The following is a 27,432-nucleotide window of genomic DNA, read 5'->3' as shown; positions in this document are numbered from 1 at the left end:
AAGACATTGTTTCCTTGCAGTCATCATCTTCCTCTGGTTTTCACACTATATTCGCCCACCCTTCCACAGTGATATGTGCACCATGAAGGAAGTGGTGTGAATCTATTTCATTTCCAGATGGCCACTCTGCAGTGTCTTAGTCATCTTGACCAGTTGTAGGTCTTTGTGCCAATCAGCATCTACTTCAAGTAAAAGCTTCCTTCCATTCATGGTTTGAGAGATGCATTAATTTGGGTGTATAATAATTCATTAGGCATTTCTTTTTACATAATGGCTGTTTAGCAGCATTATAGCAGTCTATTCATTCCTGGAGCCTATGATTTGTCGAGTCATAGAATAGACTGAAAAAATGGTGCCAGTTGTTGATTTCATCTTGTGAAGAGAACTAAAGTCCAATCAGATACTGATTCGTTAGACCCATGAAGTTTATGACACTATTGCACCAGTTGGCATGTAGTGCCAGCAAATCATCTTTGTACTACCCAGGGTTCAGAGCTGAGTAAAAGGATGGCTAATTCCCTACAGTATTGAAAGCTACCCAGTAGGAATGAAGTCTCTAGATCAGTAATAGATTCATTTTCAATGTTCTATGACTCATATAAGTGATGTGCTAAAAAAAAATAGGGTCTGTGTATAAATATAGCAGAGATAGTTTTATAAAATGGTATTTTAAGTCTTAAAGTATAAAACATATGAAATTGTGTACAATTTTTTATTTTTATTTTTTGTTTTCTGTTTCAAATTTCAGTAAGCAATACCTAAAGAGTAATTTTTCTCCTTTTGTTAAAAAGATGTTTCACCTGTGGTACATTTACACTATGGAATACTATTCAGCTATTAAAAACAAGGAATTCCTGAAATTTGTGGACAAATGGATTGAACTAGAAATGATTATAATGAGTGAGTTAACCCAGAAGCAGAAAGAGACAAATGGTATATACTCACTTATATCGAGACACTAGCCCAAGGGGTATGTCTCATGAAAGACTTTACTTACCAGGAAAGTGAGTCAGAAGGGAGGATATCCTATTGGGACTCTAGGTGAGAGAAGCATGGGAGAATGAGGAAATATGAGGATCCCGAGGGTCCTGGAAACCTACAAGAATATTATGACAGGCAGATTTGGGTCCTGGGGTCCTGCTCAAACTATGGCACCAGCCAAGGAAAATATAGGCTGTAAACTTCAAACTCCTACCCAGACCTAGCTGATGGACAGGACATTCTCCACCGTTGAGTGGAGAGTAAGGTCTGACTTTCATACGACTTCTGGTGCCCCATTCCTGACCACGTCCCCTTGATGGGGAGGCCTGGTGGCACTCAGAGGAAGGATCACAGGTCACCAAGAAGAGACTCCATACCCTATGAGCATATATAGGGGGAAGAGGTCCCCTTCAGTCACAGACATAGGGAAGGGGAGTGTGTGTGTGGGGGAAGCGGGAGGGAGGGAGGAATGGGAGGATACAAGGGATGGCCTAACAATTTAGGTGTAATATGAATAAATTAATAAAAGAAAGTAAAAAAAGATGTTTCACTTTTAATTTTAATAAAAGGTTTTTTGTTGTTAAAAAATAGGGTCTCACTCTCAAGATTTGGTGGGTAACAAAGACTGCTGGCTGTACCCTCTACAGTTTAGGGGGTCTAGTGGACCCCTTTGTCTAATACCTCTAAAAATGTAACCCGTTCCTTTCTATCTCTGTGAGTGTTTCTATCTCTATCTATTAATCATCTATTTACTGACCTCCTCCCCCTTTGCTTCTTTATAACTCTTTATTTACAATGCATGAACATTATTCTCTTTTTAGAAAACTTAACTAAACCCATTTAACAGTAAACCTTAACAAAGTAAATGATTGTGTCTCTTCATCAAAGGGGTCCTTATGAATTTTGTTCCATCCACATTGACAGAAAAATGGTTTTTGTCATTGAAGATGTTTGTTTAAGCAACAATATTGGGGATTGCTCTTGCTGTTGTTTCTGTGGTTATTGTTTTTTAATTTTTTTATTTATTCTCTTTACATCTCAATTTTATTCCCCTTCCTTATCTCCTTCAGGCCCAACTCTCCCTCTCTCTTCTGGCCATCCCTCCCCTAGTCCTCAGAAAAGGGGAGCCCTCCTCCATTACCAACTGGCCACAGACTATCAAGTCTCTTCAGAATTGTCTTCATCCTCTTCCTCTGTGGCCTGGTAAGACCGAACTGCCCAGAGGAAAGTGATTGTTAGACACAGCCTTTGGCTACCTTACTCAGTGGCCCACATGGAGACTGCCTATTGGCTACATCTGAGTAGAAAGCCTGGGTCCTGTCTATACATGGTCCTTGCTTGGTGTGTCAGTCTCCACAGGTACCCCCTGGGCCCAGATTTGTTGGCTTTGTTGGTCTTCTTGTGGAGCTACCATCACATCCACGTCTTCCTATCTTCTCACTCTTCCATAAGACCCCCTGCATTCTGTCCAAAGTTTAACTGTGAATCTCATAATCTGTTTCACTCACCTGCTTGGTGGAGTCTTTCAGAAGACATCTATGGTAGGCTCCAACCTTCCCTTCAACCACTTCCATTGTCTGTTCTATTTGCTCTTCTGAATGAAAATTAAGGATTCTCCCTAGGGTCCTCCTTGTTGTGATGATGATAGTGGTGATGGTGGTGGTGGTGGTGGTGGTGGTGGTGGTGGTGGTGATGGTAGGAAAATAAAAATACTTATTCTGAATCACTGTTGCAAAGAGATAAAAGTTCATTATGGACAGGAAACTTAAGAAGCAAGGCCACAAAGCTAAGAGCTCACTTATAGAAAATCAAAGCCTAAAGCAAAACTAATAAACTGAAAGTAGAATGAGGATATATAATCTCAAAACATGCCCACAGTGACATCATTTCTCTATAAAGTTACCCCTATGAAACCTCTCTAACTGTAACCCAATGTTCAAATACCAAAGCTGATGAGGGAATAATTATCATCAAACCACATGTGTTGTTTTTCTTTCTTTTGCCTCCCTGATGCTTTTTTTAAATTACTGTTTAGGTGGTAATTTCCTCAGTTTTTTTTTATTCTGTATACAAAACCAACACACACTTTTCATTTGTCTTTAGGAAATTGCAGAGATTTTGGTGTCCTACCCATTTTTAAATTACTTTGAAAAATATTTTGTTTCATGTTGGGGAAGTGGATATAGGAATCCAGGAGAGTGAGGTACTAAACAAAGCATTCAACAAAACTGTTAAGCTAGTTAAGCTTTAGCCCTTGAACCAACTTAACCATCAGAATAGCACAATATTGACCTAATTACCAACATATTCTAGATACTTTCCAGCCTCTGCTGTGGTTCTTGGTATTCTTAATTATTAAATGGAAATAATCCTCCTTACAGGACAGTTATGAAAGTAAAATAATGTACAAAAAACCATACAGTACAGTGACTTGGACACAACACAGTGTGTACTCTCAGAAGGAGGTATTATTAATCACACCCCAGCTTTCCATTTGTTCCTAAGTTTATGGACACCTTGGGCTTCATTTCATTTTATTTTTTATTTAATCTTTTTATTGAAAACATTTTTAGACAATGTATTCTGGTCATGGCTCCTCCTTCACCAACTCCACCCAGACCAAGGAAGGAAGTAGACAAGAACTTCCATCACTCTGTGTCCCAGTGACTCATGAATTTGAGGCCTGGGGTGAGCCACTCTCTGAGCCCTAAGCAATAGATACAATCAACAGGAAAATGGTCATCAACAGGAAGGGCAGCGTTAGGACAAAGAGCACACCTGTCCTGCTGATTCAGAGACGTGCAGATGCTCTCACACACAGGTCAGATGGTCAGGAGATCCATATCCAATTTCCTTCTGCTGTACAACTCCCTACTCAAGGTCACACCTATTCTTCCTGTGTGAAATCAACTGACCTGCAAAATGAAACTATGAAAAATTAATCATGGGAGTCTTTCCATGTTCACTGATGAGTCACAAGGACTATCCTCTGCACAAGGCCAGTCTTGACAGGTCAAGGTAGACTGAGGACGTGGGCACACACTTGGCAACATGGCAGAACTCATAGCTCCTGGTGACTGGGAACCAGTACTTTGTAACTGGTGACTTGAGGCCTCTGCTGATAGCAACAGGCAAATAAAAGGGAAACTGGGGCAGTACTGCTTGTAACTTGTGAGAAAATCTGAGCTCTTTTAACTTGGGAACGGTGAGAAAGAAAAGAGAAAAGAGGGAAACACACACACACACACACACACACACACACACACACACACACACACACACACTTAGTGGATGGGGCAAAGCAGCTCCAACAAGCAAGTCCCAACAAGCTTCAACAACTTCACACATATAAATACATACATATATACATACATACATACAGACAGACAGACAGACAGACAGACATACTTACATACAGCAAAGCTTGAAGGAGCAAGCTGCAGCCATTTTTACATATATACACATAAACATCTTGTGGATGGAGCAAAACTCAAACAGCTCCAACAACCTTTACTTTCTCTCTTAGCACTTTTTATACCATCTAAGGTAAAGTTCTGTATATAGGAAGAAAAATTACCTAATAGTCATAAAAGCAATCATTGCACAAACAGATAAATTTGTTACATAAGAGGGAGTTACAATAGGATTATTTATTACATGCTGCCATATCAAAACTGACACCTACCCAAACATTCCTTTTTTTTTAAATTTATTCAGATTACATCCCAATTCTTATCCCCTCACTTCTATCTTCCCGTTTCCACCCTCTCTCTCTCTCTTCTGTCCTAATCCCCCTCCTAGACCTCAGACTGAAGGGGACTTCCCTGCCTCCATCATATGGCCACAACCTATCAGATCACATCCTTATAGCCTGGCTCCACTTCCTCTGTTTGCCTGCCTGGCCTCCCCACCAAGGGGCAGTGACCAAATCTGGGGCACCAGAGTCCCTGATCCCCCCACAACCCTGAAGAATGAACTGTCCATTGGCTATATCTGAACAGGGGGGTGTAGGTTTACTGCATGCATTGTCCTCAGTTGATCAAACAGTTTGTGCAGGCCCTCTGGGTCCAGATCCACTTGTCTATATGGTCTTCTTGTGGAGCTCCAAACATCTTCGTATGCCTTTCAAAGCGATATTTTTATCTATCTTCCATTCCACAAGTCATTATAACTTCAAAGCAATAGTTTTTATCTATCTTCCACATAGCAATTCCATTATAAGTTCAAAGCAATAGTTTTTATATCATAGGTTAACAAGGCTTTTACAAAGAAGCAGGTCATCTATCTTACATCTAATTTTAGAAGTCTTACAAAGTTAAACTGGCTAAAAAATCTACTATTTTTCCTTATACTCAGAATTACCCACTCCTGTTTATGGCTTTACTTATCATGGTGCATAATAAGACTTGTGACATCATCCCTGGAACTAACCTAGAATAAATGTTTTCATGATCAATAATTGTCACAAGCCTACTTTTTTTCCTTAGTGCAATGTACATGCTTGCAATGAATGAAAAATTACTGAATGCCTTTTGCAATCTTTATTATTTTACAAGATTACACAATTATACTATTGATTCTAACTTTAAACTTACTATCAACTATCTTAACTTTTAACCTCTTAAAATTCCTTGAATCAAATCAGGATTTATGTAAATCATTATCAGGAATTATGAAATATCTATTCATGTAAATAGTATTGTTTCATGAAAGTACATCTTCATGTTGGTGGGCAGGAAATTTGCCCAACAGAGTGGGCACATACCCATGACTATAGGCAGTGGTGGTCTCCCCATGCCCAGACATACCATGCCAGATATATGATGGACACAGTAATGACAAGCATGAGAATGCATATTGGCAGGAAAAAGCAATCCAGAGATAAAGTCCCTGAGGCTATGCCTCTGCAGGGTGCACCCATTCATCACAGCCATGCAAAATACTGGGCTGTCTCCAGGAAGCTCACTTGCCTTCTGTACTTCCTATGCCATGGCATCTGCCAATCCTCCACAGAGGATGTCCACAGAGTGAGTTCAGGACATCCAAAGGCTACACAGAGAAACCCTGTCTCAGGAAAAAAGTTATGTGAGACTAAAGTCATTTAGCTGAGCTGCTGTTGAAGAAAACTGGCTTCCTACCTTTAAGAGGTAACTGGCCCTATTGATGAAACATCCATTCATTTCAAAATTAAGTACTCAAAATTCAGCAATGGTCCATAATGTCACCTCACCAATATTTAATATAAAGTGCACCAAGAAAGCCTCATAGCAAACACTCTCAATTGAGACAATATATGAATACTTTAAAGGGGGTACTTTCATCTGGAATAAAACTTATGACAAACTTTTCAAGATCTCCTTCCTGAATTCTTATACTGTTTCAATAACCTAGAAATGCTGGGTAAATGGGTATCTTTACTGCTGTCTTTTAATCTTAGACTTCCCCCCAGTTTCACTCCTACAACACACACAAAGAACAGGAACACTAGTTGATGAGGAATTGATGAGAAACTTGCAAATATAATATCATCCTTCCTGGGGCTGGAATCAGTTTCTCAAAGCCCTGTTATGACATTTCCATATGCTACTTTCTACCATAACATTCATCCTTTAAATTTTCACAAAGGAAAACTGGACTCATTAAAAAAGGAGGACGTAAGTTGAACTTCTTTTGTTCAGCACCAATAGATACACACAGTGAAGCTGCTCATTCCCACTATCTGGCTGATCTCTGAAGGCATCTGAACTGTATGTTGCTATCTTAAATACCAATACACACATTTTAAAACTCAAACAAATACAGACAAGAACCACCTAAGAAATTATGATCTATGGGAGGGTAGGGAGAAATTCTAGAAGAACTTAGTCCATTGTTATGAGTCCCAGAGTTTGGCACTTGAGTTTAAGCACTCTCTGAGCTCTGCAAGATAGACACAATCAAGAAGAAAAATGAGCAACAGGAAGAACAGCACGTGCATCAAAACACACCTGGCCTGTTGAGCCTTGCAAATGCTCTTGCTTACAGTTCAGGTGATCACAATGTTCCCTCGGCTTCCCTGTGCTATACATCCTCCCTATACATGCTCCCACCTATGGTCTTCCTCAGTGAAATTAACTCACCTGTCAAATCAAAGCAACAAAAACCTTGGTCATGGGGATCTTACCATTAATATAATAACTGTTCAGAGATGAGTTACAAGAAACACTCTCCACCACCCAAAATCATGACGAGGCTTCAGGGGCACCTCGCTGCCCTCGGTGGATCACTGCTGGCTTGATGCCCTGGCCATAAAGAGCCATTTCACATGTAAAAGAAAGTGCTCTGTTTTTTGACACCAAAATTGCTCAGGCTCCACAATGGCCGGCCATTGTGGAACGGGATTGGCCAGTCCTATGGGAAAGATCATGTTAGTTTCTTCTTAAACAGATTGGTTGCTTTCTTCCCTCTGTTCTTCTGAGTCAAACACAGACAAAAGCCAGGAGACTTGCAGCAAAGAAAAACAGCCCTTCTTGCCTTAGGACTCCCTCTTGGTCTTCATTTGTTTTTGGTCTCTCACTTCTTGTTCTATTATTGCAGTTTTTATATAAAACAAATTTTAAATTTAAATGTAATATGATCATTTTCTCCTCCTGCTTCAAGTTCTTCCAGATCCTTTCCCCTCCCTACCCACCAATCTTTAATGTATTTCTCAAAAACAAACAAAATACAACAACTCCTCCCAAAACCAAGAAAACAATTAAAACAATGTTCTAAAAAGAAAGAGATGGATATTTTTATTCAGATTTCATTGAATCAATTAAAGGCTTTTGGTAAAATGATCATTTCACAGTGTTGATTCTTCCAATCCATGAGCATGGGATGTCTTTTCATTTTCTAGTGTCTTTATCTCTTTCTTCAGAGGTATAGAGTATTTATTGTTGGGGTCCTTGACTTCCTTGGTTAGGTTTATTCTTAAATATTTATTTTCCTGGAAGTTGTTGTGAGTTAGGTTATGTCACTAGTTTCCTCCTGTGTATGTGTGGTTGGTGTATAAAGAAGCTATTGATTTGTGCAAGTTGGTTCTGCATCGTGCCACATTGCTGAGTGTGTTTATACTTTGTAGACGTTTTCCGGTAGACAGTTTGGAATCTCTAATGTCTAATATCATGCCATCTTCAAACAGGAGTAGTCTGGCTTCTTCTTTCCCTATTTGTATCCTTTTAATTTCCTTCTCTTGCCTTATGGCTCCAACTAGTGCATTGATCACAATACTGACAAGGAATGGGAATAACAGATAGTCTTGTCTTTTTCCTGATTTCAGTGTAATTGCTTTAATTTTTTCCATTTAGAATGATATTGACTTTAGGTTTTGTCTTTCTTTCTTTATTTCCTTCATTCATTCTTTCTTTTTTGTTTTGGTGGTGGTCGTGGTGGTGGTGGTGGTGGTTTTGTACTTTTTTTTTTTTTTGAAGCAGGGTTTCTTTGTATATGCTTCACTGTCCTGGCCTTGAACTCACAGAGATCTACATACCTCTGTCTGCCTGAAATATGTACATGATTTATTATGTTGTAGTTGTTCCTGTTACCCCTACATACTCTAAGGCTTTTATCATGAAGGATGTGAGACTTTGTCAAAGGGTTTTTCTGTATCTATTGAGATAATAATGTGATTTTTGCTTTTAAGTCCATTCATTGTTGTTTTTATATTTATTTACTTGTACATGTTGAAGCAACCCTGCATCTCACAGAAAGAATCAAAGTTGTCATGCTGCATAATCTTTTTTGATGGATGCCTGTAGTCCACTTACATTAAATCATTCAGAATTTTTGGATCTATATTCATCAAGAATATTGGCATGCAGCGGTTTCTTTATTTTTTCCTTCTTCCTTTCTTTTTAAAATTAATTATTTCTCATAATAAAGGTTATGTCTAGGTCATTGCTATAGAATTTAGTATATTGATACAAAATATGGGCATGTCAAATACTTGTCAGATTTTAGCACAAGAATACATAGCCTAAGTCTAACAGATAGATATGGCTCTATAAATATATGAGGTAAAATAGTTGAATAAGGTCTTCAAAAGCCTCAGAGATACACAGAATATAGCATTTTAAGTTGTTTTTATAATCCTAAATTTCTTTGACAACAAGACAAGTTTACTCCTGACAACACACAGCCAACCTCAAAGAAGATGGTGAGAATCAAAGAGCCTCCTTATGGAGATGGCTTCAAATGTGGCAAACCAGCCACTGGGCAAAATGTCCTCATTCCTGGCACAAACAGAATTCTGCCTAAAAATGGGCAGCTTAGATGCAGGCAGAGTTGATGGTCACTCTCTGCCAAGACAGGAGAAGCAAGTCCTCAATAGCTCCTGCCCTGTGAATAAGTCTGGCAGAGATACTGGGCCAGAAAGCCAAAGATGAGGCGCTAATGTTATAGAGAGTGTTGGGTGTCTGTTCAGGCAGTAAACCATCTAAGTTAATTTGTACATTTTGAAAGCTGCTAACTAGCACTGCTGGATCACTCAAGAATTTTAGTTTTATTCCTTCTCAAGTCTCTGAGGAGCATTGAAGGCCAGATAGTATAGTTTTACAATCAAATTTAGTTGGCTAGGGGATAAGATCGCTTTAGATCAAGATAAAGAAGTTAAGTTACTAGAGTTGAGATAGGATATTGAATTTCATTCAGAAATTTAGACCCAACAAGACAGAAAAGACGTTTACTTCAAGCTGAACAAATACAAATAGCCAAACCATTATGAATGTAACATTTATAGAACTCATGATTCTCATGATTGTCATGTGGTTTGTTTTATGCATGTGTAATAAATTAGTGTATTTTTAAAATTAGTATTTTTACATATACATTTATATTATTATACATATATAAAATAAGCTACATAGAGCAAGAAGAACCACAAGACAATCTGAAATTATATTAATATTATACTCACAGTGTTTTGGTTATTTGCATTTGGCTACCTTGAAGAAAACATGTTCCTATCTTGGTGAGTCTAAAATTCTGAATGTAAATCAGTATCTATCATATCTCATTTCTATCAACTTGAAACATCTATCTAGACCTAAAAACATCTTAGCCCCTAAACAACTAATCTTAATTGTGAAACTAATCTATTTGGTCTTAAACCCCATCAGAGAATTGAGAAGGAATAAAATTAATTACCTGAGTAAACAGGAGTGCTGGTTAGCAGCTTCCAAATTGAAAAAAAAAAGTTTGCTGCCTAAATAGTCACCCATAACTCTCTATAACATTGGAGCATCATCTTCATACTTCTGTCCCAATATATTTGACAGACATATTTATGAGGTAGGTACTGCTGAGGACTTGCCTACCCTGTCTTGTTAGAGTTTGGCTGTCGACTCTGCCTACATCCAAGCTTGCCAGTGGTTGATATGAGGACATTTTGCCCAGTGACAGATTTGCCACATTTGAAACCATCTCCATAAGGAGGTTCTTTGATGCTCATCATCTTCTTTGAGGTAGGCTGGGTGTTGCAGGAGGTTAACCTGTCTTATTGTCAAAGAATCCTTAAAATGATAAAAAAAAAAAAAAAAGATTGTTTTAGATCAAGATAAAGAAGTTAAGCTATTAGAGTTGAAGATAAGATAGATATTGAATCTCATTCGGATCTAGACCCAACAAGACAGGAAAAACACTTACTTCAAACGAGACGAATGCAGATGGCCAAGTCACTATGAATGTAACATATATAGAGCTCAGTATTCTCATGATTGTCACATGGTTCTCCCTGCTGTATGTAGTTTGTTTTACACATGAGTAATAAAATAAAAGTATAAAAAAACCAAATAGCAGAGAAATGCTGATTTAAAAAAATAAATAAGTGTTTCTGGAAAAAAATTAAGTTAATGTGTAAAATATTTAAGAAAAGATTTAAAAAAAGAGTCCTTAAATGTCATATTCTATAGGACTCTGGTATTTTGAAGACCCTATCTAACTGTTTTACCTTATCTGTCTATAGAATCATACCTATCTGTTACACCTTGGATGTATATTCTTGTAATGTAAATAGACCAGTAATTGACATGACCATTATTTGATCAATTGGCAATTAACTTGTCTAACTTACTTATCATAAATAGGCTGAATAGAACTTTCAAGGTATTGAATGTAAACCTTGTTGTATTCTACTTGAGTTGTATGGGTACAATACCTCATATTAGAGTAGAAATATATATATTTATATATAATTTCTCATAAATTATATATATTTTTTATTGTATATTATAATAATATATACATTTATATATTTATTATATATAATGTGTGTGAAGAATAATGTTAAATTTGATTTCTATACCAATGTATCAAAATTAAACTAATTTTGCTTCAATATACAAATATCTATACCAGTGAATTTAAAATAACCTTGTGAGCACTGTTAAGGCTTTAAATTGAGGAGTCAACTCAATAATCTACTTTTTGTCCTATCATCCCTGTATATTTCTATATTCCCCCTTCTTTCTTTTCTGCCCCTATCTCCAAACCTAAGAAAGAAAGATAAAGGAAAACAAAGTCATTCCTGAATCCAACCTCTTTTCTCTCTGTATAAAACCAATAATAACTTATAACCAACTCCCAATGAGAACAAACATCTATAGGCCAAGAAAGTAACAAAAAAAACCTACCCAACCCTCCTTGGGGAAATGTGGCATCATTCTCTTAGGATTTCTTCCTGATTATCAGGGACAAATAATACCTTTGTAGGGGCCAAAAAAGTGTGAAAATAGTTAAATAAGCTAGGAATAGCATTTGTGGTCCAGTTTCTAAATGTTGAGAAATTCCAGGCTTAATAAAAATCCTATGTGTGACAGTCTGAAATGCTGGACCAACTGGGAACAGAAGCTATCTTCAAAGCTGACTTGGGAACTATCCTGTTCTCATGGAAAACAACAACTGAAGCACTTGGGGCTGGAACGTGAAGGATGCAGGATGTCAGCATCCAGCATGCTGAGGGGAATGAATCCTGTTCAGTTCTGATCCTGCTTCAAAGTCTGGTTCTTTTGTTCTGAAAACATATAATTTCTCATACACATAATACAGTCCTGAAATTATACATGTATGAGGTGTGCATGATACACATAACAATTAAGACTAGTTCTCTGCTCTTTCCATGGGCAGAAGAAAGACATCTGTAAATCTTCATTCATGCCATATGAAGAATGACATTTAATCCTAAATCACAGGGATTCTGTAACCGATAAGAAGCATTGTCTATGCGTAGACATTCATGTCTCAGCCAGTCTTAGAGCTTTTCCCATGTAATGGGATTAGGAATATAAATTGCCTGTTTGTTCTGTAGTTTTAATTCTTTACAACTGACTTGTAGTCCCATCCCTCATCACTTCCTGATCCCGCCCTCTTTTCCTCTCCCTCCCTCCCTAGCCCTCAGAAAGGGGGGCCCTCCTCCCCTAATATCTCATATCAGCTCATCAAGTTTCATCTGTATACCTGTATTTTCTTCTTCTATGGCCTGGCCAGGCCAACCAGGAAATGGGGAGGTGATCCACATTGGGAAACCAGAGGCCATGTCAGAAGTAGTCCCTACTCCCCATATTGTGGGACCCACGAGGAGAATGTGATGCCTATGTACTGACACTAAGCACAGGGTCTAGGTCCTTGCCGTGCATGGCCTTTGGTTGGTGCATCATTCTCTGCAGCAACCCCCTTCTCTACCTGAACTTTTTAAATGTATGGTTTATTTAATATAGTTTATTCACTTTACGTCCTGATTGTTATTCCCTCCCTCTTATCTTCCCGTTGCAACCCTCCCTCCCTCTTCTGCTTATTCTCCTCCCTTAGATCTCTGGGAACAGCCTATCATGTCTCATCAGGATAGTCTGCCTCCACTTCCACTGTGTGCCAATAGGCCATCTGGCCAAGGAGTAGTGACCAAGTAGTGGGCCCTCGAGTGCATGCCAGAGGTTCAGCAGCTTTCCCCCTCCGCCCCCCATGCAGAGAATCAGCAGTTAATTGGCTACATCTGAAAAGGGAGTCTTGGTTCTCTGCATGCATTGTCCCTGACTGTGCATCAGTTTGAGTAGATCCCCCCCCTGTGCCTTGATCCACAGGCCTTGATGGGCTCCCTGTGGAGCTCCCGCTCCCTCCTGGACCTTCCATCTCCCTACTCTTTCCTGCAACTCTCAGCATTCTGCCCAGAGTCCAGCTTCTAGACCCAGTATCTGTCCCATTCAATACCTCACTGGGGGAAGTCTCTCAGAGGATAACTACATTGGGCTAATATCCACTTATAAGTGAGTATATACCACATCTGTCTTCTGGGTCTGGGTTACCTCACTTAGGATGATCATTTCTTGGCCCATCCATTTGCTTACATACTTCAAGACTTCCTTGTTTTTAATAGCTGGGGAATATTCCACTGTGAAACTGAGCCACAGTTTTATTTATCCGTTTCAGTTGAGGGACATCTAGATTGTTTCCAGATTCTGATTATTACAAATAAAGCTGCTATGAACATAATTGAGCAAATGTTCTTGTTGTATAATGATGCATATTTTGGGTATATGGCCAGGGGTGGTCTAGCTGGATCTTGATGTAGAATTAGTCCCAATATTTTGAGAAAGCACCAGATTGATATCCGAAGTGGTTGTACAGGTGGTGGCCAGTGTGTGCCATGTCTAAGGAGTACATGATTGGAGGCTGCGAAACTGACTGAAGGGAATGAGTTGGGGAAGATGAGAACTAGCTCACACCATTGAAGCCAGATGTCCCCTGGGTTCTGGAGTCACAAACTTATAGCACCCTGCATTCCTCTGAACACTGAGGCTAAGAGCAAGAACCCTGTGGAACAGAGAATTGGCACAGCAAAACCGAGTTTGGAGATCTGAGCTAGGCACAGGCCACAACCCACATTTGCTGGTATCCAGAAGAGACCTGTGGGACACCTGAGCAGCTAATAGTCTGGCCCATCTAGAACACAGAGAACTATCAAGCAAAGGTGTGTCAGTGCAGGCCAACACCCACATTAGCTGCGATCTCTATTTTCAACATTTTAAAATATGGAAAGAATGAGCTGAACACCAACATTTGTTTTTCATTTCTCACTGGGAATGTAATAGGACCAGCGTCACACACTCATGCAACCATGATTTTCCTTCTTTTATAATCTCAGTCTTTAGAATGTGAAACAAAATAAATTATTTTCCTAAGTTGCTTTAAAAAGGTGTTCTCTCATAGCAATAAGAGAAGTAACTATCTTAAGTGTTTTGTAGATGCACATTCAAGAAGCCTAAAATTACTCCCTAAGACTGAAACAATTCAGCTGAGGTATCAGAGGAAACATGTAGCTCGCTGTTACTCCCCACAGTCAAGAAACAAGGTCTTAGGTAGAAGAATGGATTTTGGTTTTGGTTTTTGGGGGGTGAATTGGTTGTTGTTGTTGTTGTTGCTGTTGCTTTACATCAATTAAAGTATTTTATTTGGTCATCTTCTAGACCTGGATAATGTTCAGACCATTGAAAGGCTGGAGAAATCAGCTCTTGTGGGCTTTCTTCATAGCAGCCCACCACACAAGTCTCAGAAACCTATGCAAAAGAGGAGGTGGGAAACTTACAAAAGCCAGAGTTGATTGACAGCTCCATGGATCCTGAATTTTCAGACATGTCAGGGATGATGCACATGTGAACTCACACTGGCTGTGACATCATGTACAATCCTGCACAAGCTCAAGTCACATAAAATCACAGCATAGAAATAGGAACGTGGACACAAGGTCGCACTCCTTAACAAGAAGCAATTTGCAACTGGAAAGAGGGGAAGTCAGTTTTCTTCATGGAGTAACATTAAGTAGATCAAACACACACACTCTCAAGCCGAGGTGATGCTCAGGAATGGTTAGGCAACACAAACTAAACTACTTTATTTTTTGTGTGTGCTGGTTTTGGTTTGGTTTGGTTCCGTGTTTTTTTTTTTCTTATTTCAAGAAATGAAAAGAACAATTTAGGGAGGGTTAGAAGTGTGTTATGGGAAGGAGTTAGGGTGGGGTGAAATGTGATCAAAATACATAATACATATACTCAAAATACAAATAAACACAAACTAAAATAAAAACACTTATAAAGAGATGATGATTTTCTGTATTTGTGGTCACCATGGCACAGACTTCTGCCTTCTCTGACTGGCAGAAAGCATTCCATGATAAATTCAAATCTCCTGTTACTGGACTCCTATGTTGCAAACAATTCCCAGTGGAATGACTTCTCCAAACTGTCTAATATATTAACCCCAACCTAGCAATCCAGAGAAGAAAGTGGAAGCATCCCATACCCCAAACATAGAATACCAATCTTGCAGGCAGAATCAGGCTCTGGCTCAAATTCCCATTGTTCCATGGGTAGTGAGTTCCTTTGCATGTTGTACTGTGAGACATGTGCTTTGATCTCAGCAAAGACAGTCTAAGTGAAGTAATTTTGTCTTTCTTGCTATTAACTGTGTGTGTATGTGTGTGCGCGCGCGTGCATGCATGTGTGTGTGAGTGTGATTATGAAAGGGTGTGTGTGAAGGGAGTGTGTGTGTGTGTGTGTGTGTGAGAGAGAGAGAGAGAGAGAGAGAGAGAGAGAGAGAGAGAGAGAGAGACAGACAGACAGACAGATAGACAGACAGACAGACAGACAGACAGACAGACTGTGTGTGCCAGTGCACACCGAGATCAGAGCTCAGAGGTGGTAGATCCTCCTAGAGCTTTAGTTATAGGTGGTTGTGAAATGCCTTATGTGAGTGATGGAAATTTAACTTGTACCTTTTTAAAGAGCAATATGTGCTCATAAATCCTGAGCTACCTTTCCAGCCCCATGATGGACTCATTGTGTGGTCATATTTTGGAAGGCTGTTCTGGACACACTCAAGTTCAGTACATACCAAGACAAAATGGGGAGGAACTAGAGTTACCTTATCCTGGCCTCTCTATAAGTCCGTGAAAATGAAGACACTCATCCAAACACAGCCTGATCTATGAATAGGCTAATTACTTCTTTTCTTTTCTCTCTCTAACAAGGAAGTTCTTTCCTCAGACACCACACCCAACTCCAATATCTGTGTATGGGAGGGGAAAAGAATTATTTCAAATAGACCTTACAGAAATACTCTAGTGAGAGTCAGGCATGAGTTAACATGGATGATTTCCTAGAATTTGTTACTAACTGTTGGCTGCAAGGAGATGAATTTTACCCATAGGAGATTGCTTTTATAATTATTCTTGGATTCATAAATGAAGTTTCTCTGGAATGTTGTCTGTGTTTCAATTTTCACTCTGCCTGTTTGAATCAAAATAAAAAGGGTCATTAATTTCCTTTGTTAAAATGTGTAAAAATATTTAAGCATTCTAAACTATTTAGTGGTAATATTAAGCAGCAAAACCATGTCTATTGGGCAGTGATTAAGTACTCCCTACTGACAAAACCCTGGCTTGCACCATAGTGTAATCTCTTACTGTTAAGGATAACCCCTGACTTGGGTGTTGGAAGGAGGGAGGCCTCTACTCCATGTGGATGAAGGAAAAGTTTTGAATGAAGAAAATGAGTTATTTTATGTACTGCGAAGTGTGTCAACTTGCACTAACTTGCACAGAGACAAAACAATAACATTTCATAGAGAAGTGAGAACACACTGTAACTGACAACAAAAGATTATATTCTATAGAGAAACATAAGAAAAAAAAGACCACCAAACCTGAGACAGAAAGTAATTTTGGTTTCTTGTTTGTCAATTATACCTCCATCTTTGTCTGTCCTTTTGAAGCCTGAAAGAAGGGACAAGGGACCAATAAGACCCCAAGCAGAAATTTTCAAACATATTTCACTGGGGTATCATGGTCCTTCCCTATCCCCCCAGGTCAGCCAATAAATCTCAGATATTGTGTCCATTCAAGAGCCTGGTACTTTTTTTTATTACTTAATACCTTTAATACTTAATTCTTTAATACCTTTATTGATATAAACTGGGATGCAGTTCCCCTCTGCATGTGTTGAAAGTTACCAAATTTTCATTAGACAAATAAAAATGTTTCTAACTCATTCTATAGAGAAACTCTTTCTCACCTACACTAAGCTAGCCTTACTTTGACCCATCCTTCTACATAAAAAGTCAAGAAGGATTGATATACTTTCTGTAATAGAGGCATCATATATATCTGGGATACCAGAAAAAGCAGCAAGAATCAGGATAATGGTCTAGAGAAATTACATTCCTCAAACCATATCCATCTTCGGAACTCATCCCAAGGTCATTAAACTGGATAACACTCACTGCCCTCCCCCCCCCCCCCGCGCCTCAACCACATTGGTCAGAGCAGCCTTTCTGTATATATTACTGGGAGAAGCAAACCAGCAGAGACCTAGACACTGAGGTGCCTAGAAAACATGTCTTGTTCTTTTTTTAAAACCTATGTCTTAAAACCTGTGAACATCATCTGGTTTAAAAATGCTCACCAGATGGCAGTCTTAAACAGAGCCATCATACAATTTGGTGTATTCTGTACCTCAAAGGGAAGCCCTCAGATATGCTGAAAATAAGATCAAGTCTTCTCTGACCTCTGAACCCAATCCAGAATTAACCAAAAACTGAAGGGTGGATTCTTGAGCTTTAGCTGTAGAGTGGATAAGGTTCTGAAAAGGAAAGCCAATGAATAGAAAGGGACTCCTCCTTTTACAAGATGTCATCGCTCAATGAGAGATCTTCAGACATCAATTCTGACTTCCAGAAATTTCAAATTTCTTCTGCTCAGGAGGAGCCTATGTCTATTATTCAAAGGGCATACTAGTAAGAGATTCATCTACATTCCTACCCTGAAGGGATGTTCCCTGACAGTAATGTGCCTACAGAAAAGACATGTGGGATGTTGGTGGTCTATATACATCTCCTTTCCACTGGGAGAATTAAAGGAATCAAAATTACCTGGGGAATAACACCAATAACCCAGATCAATTTGCCATATTACTTGAGCACCTAAACCAGGTATGTGAATTAGCCTGGGGAGATGGGATATTGCACTAGAAAATACCCTAACACCTTAAAATAGGAGGTTAGTGTTAACCAAATAGACAAAAAGGAAGAAGTACCTCACTGCTTAGGACAAAGAAGAGAGGGCAGGTAATGTCCCAACCACAATGAAGCCATCCACATTGATATGAAGAACAAAGATGAAAAAGCTGACCTTAGGGTCATGAGAATCAGAGAGATGGCCCTTCCCTTCACTAGCTGCAAAACTCAGATGATTAGATTCTGTACCTCACTTGGGCAGCACAATAAAGCTGGCCCTCATAACAGAGAAAGGGTAAACCAGCTTAGAGGGCATGAGCCCAGAAGAGCTCATCTGCCATGAGGTGACATAGACACAGGGGAGTTGCCCTGTGATCCTGAGAGTGGGAGAGCTGGCCTTCTCCCACTCCAGCAGCAGTATTCAGGAGAAAAGATCCTGCGCCCCATATGGGCATCACAGTAGGGCTGGGAGCCAGCCCTATGAGGATATAAGAGTAGGGAGAGCTGGCTCAACCCCTCACCTGGCTATAGCATTTGAGTAAGGTACCTGGGGAAGTGCTGGAGACCTTGCCCTGGCGGTGCAGGTGCTAGAGAGTTGAGTGGCTGACCAAATCAGCTACCACCCGGGCCCAGATCCATGGCTTTGAGTTAGCCCACTCCAACAGCTACCCCGTCTATGAACTGCTGAAGCATGTCAAAAGGCTATCCCTGCTTTCCAGCGTTGCCAGATCTTCATGACACAGGGTAACAACAGGATACCTGAGCGGAGTCCCAGTGAGGATCCAATATTGATGATGCAGCAGAAGCCAGAGGCTTCTAACCAGGTCAGTGACTCATTGCAACAAAGCAGGGAAAGCTGTGTGGACAAAAGGGTGTACTGTGGGACACACTACAGCTTTCACAAGATATTTGTATGCTTTGTTTTGTTTTGTTTATTTTTTATTTATTTATTTTTATTTTATGTCTGCAGGGAGGTTGCAAGGGCAGAGGGCAGTTACAAAGGTCTGGGGAGATTAGTGCAATTGAGAAACTCACAAAGAATAGATTTAAAAAGCGTTTTTTGATGTTTTCCAGCTCATAGAAGGTACAAAGTATTATAAGGCAAGGACAAACTATGGAAACCAACATTACCTCTCTCCTTCATCTTGCCAGAGGAACAAGAACGTTGGGGCCTGAGCAGGCCAGAACTACATGGGCCTTCCCAAGTCCCTAGACTCTTAGGACAGTAGAGAATTCCTGTGAGTTAGAAACCATACCAATTCTGAATCTCTGTCTCTTCAGGAGTAGCTGAGCCTGTGGTCCAGGCTGTCATGGAACCCGCAATGATGAATGGACTTCTTTCTGAGACACCACAGAATCAGTTACTAACCAAGGATCTTCCCTGGGGTTTGCCATCCAAGCAAGCTTGCACTTGTTTATAATGAGATATGGGAAAGCTACACAATTCAGAGGCCCTTCTATTAACCTCTGATATAACAGTGAACCACCAATTACTATGCTCAGCTCTTCCTGTGAGTCATTAAGGGACCCCATACTAGTCTTTAAGTTTAATCCCTCCTGAGTCAAATAAATTCACATGAGTAAGTCACACAGGTTAGGCATTGCTTTCTTCATTGGGCATATCACTATAATTACTCTCTGGCTTTCTCGTCCCAACATAGTCTTTAATGATGGACCTCTCAGAACTCTGATGAGGCCTTGACAGCCTGCTAGCAGTTAATCCACATGAGATACAGACTTTAAGGTAGGCTAAATAATTACTCAAACTCTTCCCAATAACGTGAGAGGGACCTTCACACTGTAAATAATTGTGTAGGAAATGAAATAAGACCATGGACCTTCAAAGGTGAAACTCAACTAAGCCACTAAGTACTCTCTTAAGGTCACTCCATTCAATCTCTAAGTTGTTGTAGACAACAAGACAAAAAGGTCTCAAACACAATTGGCTATCTATATGAAGGGTGCATTGCAGATTTCCTCATTGTCTCCAAATTTCCATTTCCTATACCCACTAATTAATTACAGAACTCCCAAGTGAACCATAATAGCTACTGGGAGTACCTTGGTGGCCACCAATCCTGTCAGATAGGCTTTACCTTAGAGTCTCCCACAAATGGGAGCCATTGTGAATGGCAAATTGTGCAAGTGCACCACAAGGGACAATCCTAATCATGCTAACTACCCAGGGGACATCTCAAGATTCTGAATTAATTATTCCTCTTCTAATAGAACTCAAGCCATTCCACTCTCAAGGGAGGAAGTATCCTGATGTATTTGCATGAATCGACCAAAAGAACAACACAATAACACTGAGAACAATATATTCATTTTCCTGGACATAAAAGTCCCTGGTGAAAGCCCTGGGATTCATAACTAAGGAGCCAATATCCAAGAGCAGTCAGCTGCTTCTTGGCTACATCCATAGGCATTTAACACTTCCTGAATGCAACAAAATCAGGGTGCTCAAATGAATAGGGCCAAACCATCTAGTAGCATAGACATTTATTCTCTTTTTGTGGAAATATTTGGCTATCTGAGCTCAGAAATGAATGCTTAGTTTTATTGCCTGCATGGTTTATCAAAATTTGGCATTAATCATTTGATTTTTCCAACTAAATTCTAAGGCCACAAGGTACCAGAAAAAAATAAACAAATAAACTACAAATCATGCAGTTGTAGGAATTGAGAATTCAGGCTTACTAAGAAGATAGTCTCCATATATGGTGCTTGCTTCCCTAGTACTTTGCAAAAAGAAAAAGAAAAGGCCGGGGGTTACAGTTTAAGGAGAATTGTGCCATGGAAATTATTAAATCATTCTTTGTAAGACTTATCAAAGAATGGGGTATAGCTACAGGAGTTGTTTGTATAGAGTCTTTAACACAATGGAGACTGTGCCCCATTTCATGTGTAGATGGATAGGTAAATCTTACAGCAAGGAGCAGACTGAAGCTCATATAGAACTATTAATACATATAAAACTATTAAGAAGCATGGGGTGAAGAGGATTCTGGCTAGATAGACCTACTCGTCAATCTAGATGTACAGAAGACCACAGCCCAGACTTTTCCCTACATGATGTTCATGCAGATAATGTTATGAGACCCAAAAGCCAATCGATGAAGTCAAGCACTGGAAATGAAATCTGATATGCCAGCAAATTATTATGAATTGAGAATACATTTTAATGCCTGCACACAGCACTACATAGTATATAGCTAATGAATAGGTATATAGTATTGTGTATGTGCTATTTTTCTAAACACAAATACCTATGTTAAGGTCAAGTGCATCAGATAGATAAACTCAAGGCTCACTAACTGTGGACAATACTAAAAAAGGACTGTGAATGGAAAAGCCTGTATTGAAATGATTATGTCAGCACTCGGCATACTGAACACTGAAACTTCTAGATGTTTATTTCTATGACTGCAGATATGGTCACCTTGATTTCTATATCACAGTCACAGGGAAGCTAGTACAATACTGGTGCAGGAAAAAAGTCACAACTCAAAGCAATGCAGTGGGAACAGCAGTAACATCACACTCCACAGAGTAGCGAGGAATTAAAACTGAGTGAATTTGTGTCAACTAATAATACCAAATACAGATGTTTTCATATAGTCTTTCAGAGAAGGATTGCTAGTATACCGATCGAACTCTGTGCACAAACCACAAGCAATAATGACAGAGATCCATCACAGGAGAGCCACCCACTCTTTCTCCTAGAACACTAGCACCACACTTAGTTCTGTCTTCAAGATGTATTTGATCATAAAAATATCACCTCATAAAAATAGGTTCTAGATGCTTTATTTGAATTTCACTTTCATTCTTTGAGGACATCATTTAGTGCAGCAAAAAAATTAAAATCAAATGATTGCAGGAGTTTGGATACAAATCAGTGCAGAGCATCATTTATAGCAATGGCCATGACTTACTAGAGTAATCCTATCAGAGAATTCACATCTTACCCTGGCTTTCTAATGACTTAAGCATCTTTTACACACAACAGGGGCTGGCTACATTAAAGAGGTTGAGGTTATTATGTTTGTGATACCCTTCCCTACCCTGTTACCACGGCAGCTCACAATACAGGGTACATAGCATAGGAAGCAATTCCACAGTAGTTGTTCTGGTCTCTGGGAATCTTCATGTATCCGTTTTCTCCCCATTGTTCACCATGGCTGAAAGAAATAAGGTTTTCCATTTAGAAGAAAAGACACAGCAGAGGAGACTGTTACAATAAATCTGCACATAAGCATTGAGCCAGAGACCAAGAGATGTCATCAGAAAAGCCAGAGTTATCTCACAGAGGGTAGTAAAATTTTCAGCAGGAAAAAGTAGGACATCTTTCCACCCACAGGTTGTTCAGAAATAACAAATTACGAACAAGAAATCAATGACACAAAGTTATATTGGTCCCCAAAGAAACCAGAATCCAAACTCTTTGACTATATATTATATACTGGTTGTTCCAGGCATAAAAAAAATTTTAGAGAGTAAAGCCTGATCACACAAGAGTGAGGTCTAGAGCTAGAGTCCAAGTCCCACTTAAAGCCAAATTAGGCTGAAGGTATGGCTCAGTCCTTAGGAACATTTGGAGTCCGACTACAGGACAATAGTTTCTACCTAGCACCCATGTCAGTGAGCTCAAGATACCCTGTAACTAGAGATAAAAAAAAAATGTGATGCCTTCTTCTGGTCTGCATGGGGTGCTGCCCACACAGAGCATTCACTTGTAATGATACCCACACTTACCAATAAAGGAAAGTAACTTTTTTAAGCTCAGAGGTCATTGCAGACAAGTTGTAATTGCAGATGTCAGGACATTACTGTAAGAAACTAGATAAGCACACTACCCAAAGTAGAAAACTCTAGTATCAGTGACATTCACCACCTCAATTCATAAGGAGGAGAACAACTCAGGAAGACAACTGAGGTCAATATCAGGTCTATACACAAATACACACAAAACATACATACACACACAACACATTCATTTATGCAGAAAAATGGAAAATTAATTATAACAGTGCTTTCTATGACTTGTATCTAAAGTCCAAGTCCAAACACAATCTTCCTTTGAAGCTTAAAGTACGAATTATTTTCATTATTTATACCTGTTTTTTATCAGCCAGTATTTCTTGCCCTCTGATTCTTGGCCTTCATAGCCAAAGCCAACCAACAGCACAGAATGGCTGGGAGAATTACTTCTGCATTTTGGTTCATGATATATACCTGAAAAATAAGATCAAGGGCATGAAGGCTCAGGAACCTGGTAGTGACCATGGTCAACAACTGTAAGTGAGGCATTTTCTAATTACATTGGAATGACAGAAATTCCAGTAAAAAAAAAACAACATTATTATTGACAGAAATCCTGGCATAAGCTCTAAACAAGATATAAAAAGAAATGAAAATGGGGATAAATACATTGAGGAACACTTCCCTATATCCATGTAAGTCAGATGAAGTTTTCACACCCTGTGCTTTCATTAGTATAATCTCACTCTGGTAAATAATAGCTAAATATAGGCACTTAATTTGAGGTGCTCTTTAGAATTTAATTCTAGAAAGATAATTATTCCATATCCTAAGATTCACCAAGTGGGAAAGGTGGAGTAAATAAAGCTAAACAATGATAAATAATAAAATACTCACATGCATTGGGATGTCATGTCACAACGAAACAACACACATGATAATTTCAGGGACAAGGGCAAAATTTACATAGTCTAATATTCATATGGAATTTTATACAATAATAGAGCACCAACCTGGCATTTCCCAAAGGATCACAAGCATTCTTCAATAATAGTGAAAGAACATGCTTACCTCCTGTATATTTTTTAAAAGATTCATGTTCAGCATCAATTCCAACAGCAATGGGCCCAGTAGTTACTAAAGCATTCAATAGGGCTTCTTCATTCCTTGGGACAACCAAAAAGCGAGTGACCTTAACAACAGAACGTTCACGACTGTACCTGCAATTTCCTTCCTTTAAAAGGTAAAGAGGTAAGAAACTTGGTTACTTCCATCTACAGTCTGGAAAGCATGAATCAAAACATCAACACTCTGTGCCTTGCAATAGGGCAACCCCTCTTCCGGGCTGTTGTAAACCATCCCAGGATATGAAATGCTACTAGGAGACTGGGAAATGAAAATCAGTTCTCATGTCTTTAATGACCCCCCATAGCTCTTCCTATCCGTGATAAATTTTCAAGGTACAGGACTGTATTATATGTGAGAAGCTTTGCAGATGCTCCATGTGCACAGAAGCAGACAATGATGCCATGTCAGGGACTGTAACGGTGGCACTGTTGGTGTGCAGGGAAAGCCTACATTCAATGTGAGCTCTGAAGACAATGGATCATTTCTGCCATTTTTCTTGCACCAGCTGAACTGAAATGACAGAACAGGAAGCCCACTCACCGTGGCTTGGTATGGATAGGTTGCCTCAGCCTCCAGACCACCATTGTTCTTCACATATTGGAAGGCACTATAAAGTTTCCCACCCCTACAGCCATTAGTGCCAAAAGTTCTGGAGCAGTCCACTAGGTTCTGAACACTCAGTGGGGTCAGTTTGCCTGTTTTCTTGAACAGCTGTCCTTCTATGGCACCGGCCACTGCAAAAGCCCAACATGCACCACATGCGCCCTGAGAAGGGAAGAAAAGCTCATTATCTACAAAACCAAAAAAAAAACAAAAAACAAAAAAAAACCCTACTCACTGCAACAATAACTCGAGTAGTTAAGTACTTTATCAGAAAATGAAGGATCAGAGTTTGATAAATGCCTAGGTAAGAAGGGTCAGTCTCCATGGGGAGATGTCTCATGCTCTAGTGGGTAGTCACATGAACACACACAGACACACAGACACACAGACACACACACACACACACACACACACACACACACACACACACACACATCTACATAAGGCTAAGGCCATGATCTGCTGGAGAGCAGGTGTGATAAATATCATTAATGGAAGATATTAAGTCTAGAGGGAAATATAATGTGATCACTAAGCGGAAGTTTAAGAATAAGTAATGTGTGGAAATGACAATCATGTAAGGTTCCTACAATTGCTACAGCATTCAGTAGGGCTTTCTCACTCCTCAGGAGAACAAAGAAATATTTGTTACTAGCAACAGAATACTAAGGATAGTACCTGTGGCATCAAGTTACATAAAGGTGTTTAGTGAATATGTCATACAACAGTCAAATAACACAGACATGTCAATACTTTGTTGCATCCCCAGTAGCTGAGGAATGCATCCATGTGATGCTGTCATACCTGGCTTCTCACAGGAGTCACAAAGCCTTCCCTTCTCCAATCCAAAGTTTTGGGGATTTTGACATCTCCACGTTTCTGGATGTGTTTCCCTTTTCTTAGAGTCAGAGCTAAACTATCATTCGTCATTTTCTCCATTTCTTCAGTAGTCTTCAAAGAAAAGTACATCAGGACTCCATTTTAACAACAAAAGGTAAAAGTGGAAGTGTATAAAACAATTTGAGTCAGACTCACCGTGTTACCAAATCCATTCATTTCTACAGTGATGTTGTTTATCCCCGGTTCATTCACCCTATTGTGCAGTTTGATCATTTTCATAATTTCTTCCCATAATGTTCTCTTCTGTTTTTCTTCCTCCTGGAAATATACATAATAGATGGAATTTACTCCTCATTATACCTCTGCCATAGCTGACCAAGTGGACTTGCTGCTACAGATGTATAGAAGTCATAGAGAGGGCTCTCAGGACAGCAAACTATGCCATGCTCAACACCCTGTGAACACAGACAGTGGCCACCTTGTGTTCACCCCATGTTACATTAATACCTCAGGTAGGGGTGGCCTCTTTGATAATCTGTGAACCCCCACATTAATGAGCATGCTCTAGGAGGGACTTCTTTGTGTGTCCATGTGACCTACTGGGCTGTATGCATTCTCATTGCTCTTATTCCAATCTTCCCAGTCAGCATCTAAACTGTAATCAGGAAATGGAGCAGCTGTGGCCACTCCTAAGCACAGGATGGCCAGGAAGACAGCTGGTGTCATGACTCAAGCGCCTAGAGAGTAAAGAAAATGAATATTAGACCACATCAACTCTCTTGAGAAATTAAGCCATCCATGCTGGATAAATATATTCCAATTACTCTCCCAAATATTTACTTAAAGATTTTGGAAATGACTAAATATTAGTTTGGAGTAGAGATACTAAGGATGACAATTACTTTTTAAATAAAATTGCATACCATGTGGGCAGAATTGTAGAAAAGAAAACTGCTGTGTACTGCAAATTTACATGACCAGAAAGATGACCATGGACATAAAAAAAAAAGTCAATAACCACATAACTAGGGACTTTTATGTTAACTGAGGACTTTTAATGATCCAAAAATCTTATTCTATATACAAAGTTTCCCCAGAAGCTGACATTACATTGTATCATACACCTTTTAAATACAGAGCAGAATATGGCTTTCTTTGAAACACTCTCTCTTGAGTAAAAACATTCTGGACTGTCCAGCTTAGAAAATATTAGGAAAACCAAAATGTCTAGTACTCTATCCAACCACTGGGTTTTTCCACACACTCATTAACTCAATGAGGAAACGTTCAAATCGAAAAGCCACTGGAAACTGGAGACACCATGATGATGGTGGCGTACTAGACAAAGACACCCTGAAATCCCAGGATCAAGCCCAGCTGGATCTCTTCAGCACACTCCCTATAAGAACAGACAAATGACACACCACCTATTACTCCTTCTGACCATGCCAATCATAAAAAGGAGGCATTTATCTTGGGGCGGTGTACAATACAATGACTTCTGTTGGCTCAGAAGGAAATGAACCCATCCATGGTGTTCATGTATCAGCTGTCACTCTCTCTGGACAGAACTAGACTTCCCCTGAATTGAACCTATACAAACCTGGAAGTGTCTGCTTCCTCTCTGGCTTTTCTACCCTCTTCTGCCCCCACAGAGCAAGGATGTGAAGGTTAACATATTCTTGTTCCTGGATCTCTGCCTGATTCTCCAAGGAGGTTCTCATAGCTTCCCTTTCTGCCTTAGCAGAGTCAGGGTCTCACCTTGGTGATCACTGCTGCCTCCGTGCACTCCACAGCTCTTCAGAGGTCTCAGGATCCGGCTCAGCAACACCTTCCTCAGGTTTTAAATCTCAAGTCTCTGCTAGTCAGCCTTCCCAGTCTTTCCTTCTTCTGATTGACTTATCAGGTGACTGGATTGGACCTCCAGGCTCCGACTGAGATCTGATCAAATCTGACCTGAAGGGATGGGTGTGGACTGCCTGAGTGAACTGTGTGGAGTTGAACTTGTAGACATGCACACAAGAAGTTAGGGAATCAAGCTTCATGCCCTGGATCACATAATAGCTTGTCATTTTATCTCAATAGTAGCTCAAAATGCTC

At 39.6% G+C, this 27,432-nt stretch overlaps 2 protein-coding genes across 2 annotated transcripts in view; both read right to left on the bottom strand.

Moving 5' to 3' along the window:
• LOC311597541 (cathepsin M-like) overlaps positions 1-27,432 on the bottom strand; it is a gene marked incomplete at its 3' end in the record, with an annotated part of 107,048 nt that overhangs the window by 30,868 nt on the left and 48,748 nt on the right. The gene's annotated exons all lie outside the window — the stretch shown is intronic.
• On the bottom strand, positions 22,082-26,058 carry LOC311597540 (cathepsin 7-like; the record flags this gene model as incomplete). The annotated part of the gene is made up of 6 exons (XM_084781732.1): positions 22,082-22,181; positions 23,118-23,235; positions 23,833-23,991; positions 24,426-24,654; positions 25,297-25,443; positions 25,933-26,058. 6 exons carry the CDS (start codon positions 26,056-26,058, stop codon positions 22,082-22,084), a joined length of 879 nt encoding a protein of 292 aa, XP_084637858.1.

Source organism: Acomys minous (assembly GCF_964271855.1).
Source record: "Acomys minous genome assembly, chromosome: 5".
In the NCBI taxonomy this organism is placed as follows: domain Eukaryota; kingdom Metazoa; phylum Chordata; class Mammalia; order Rodentia; family Muridae; genus Acomys; species Acomys minous.
This window is presented reverse-complemented; position numbering and strand designations above follow the sequence as displayed.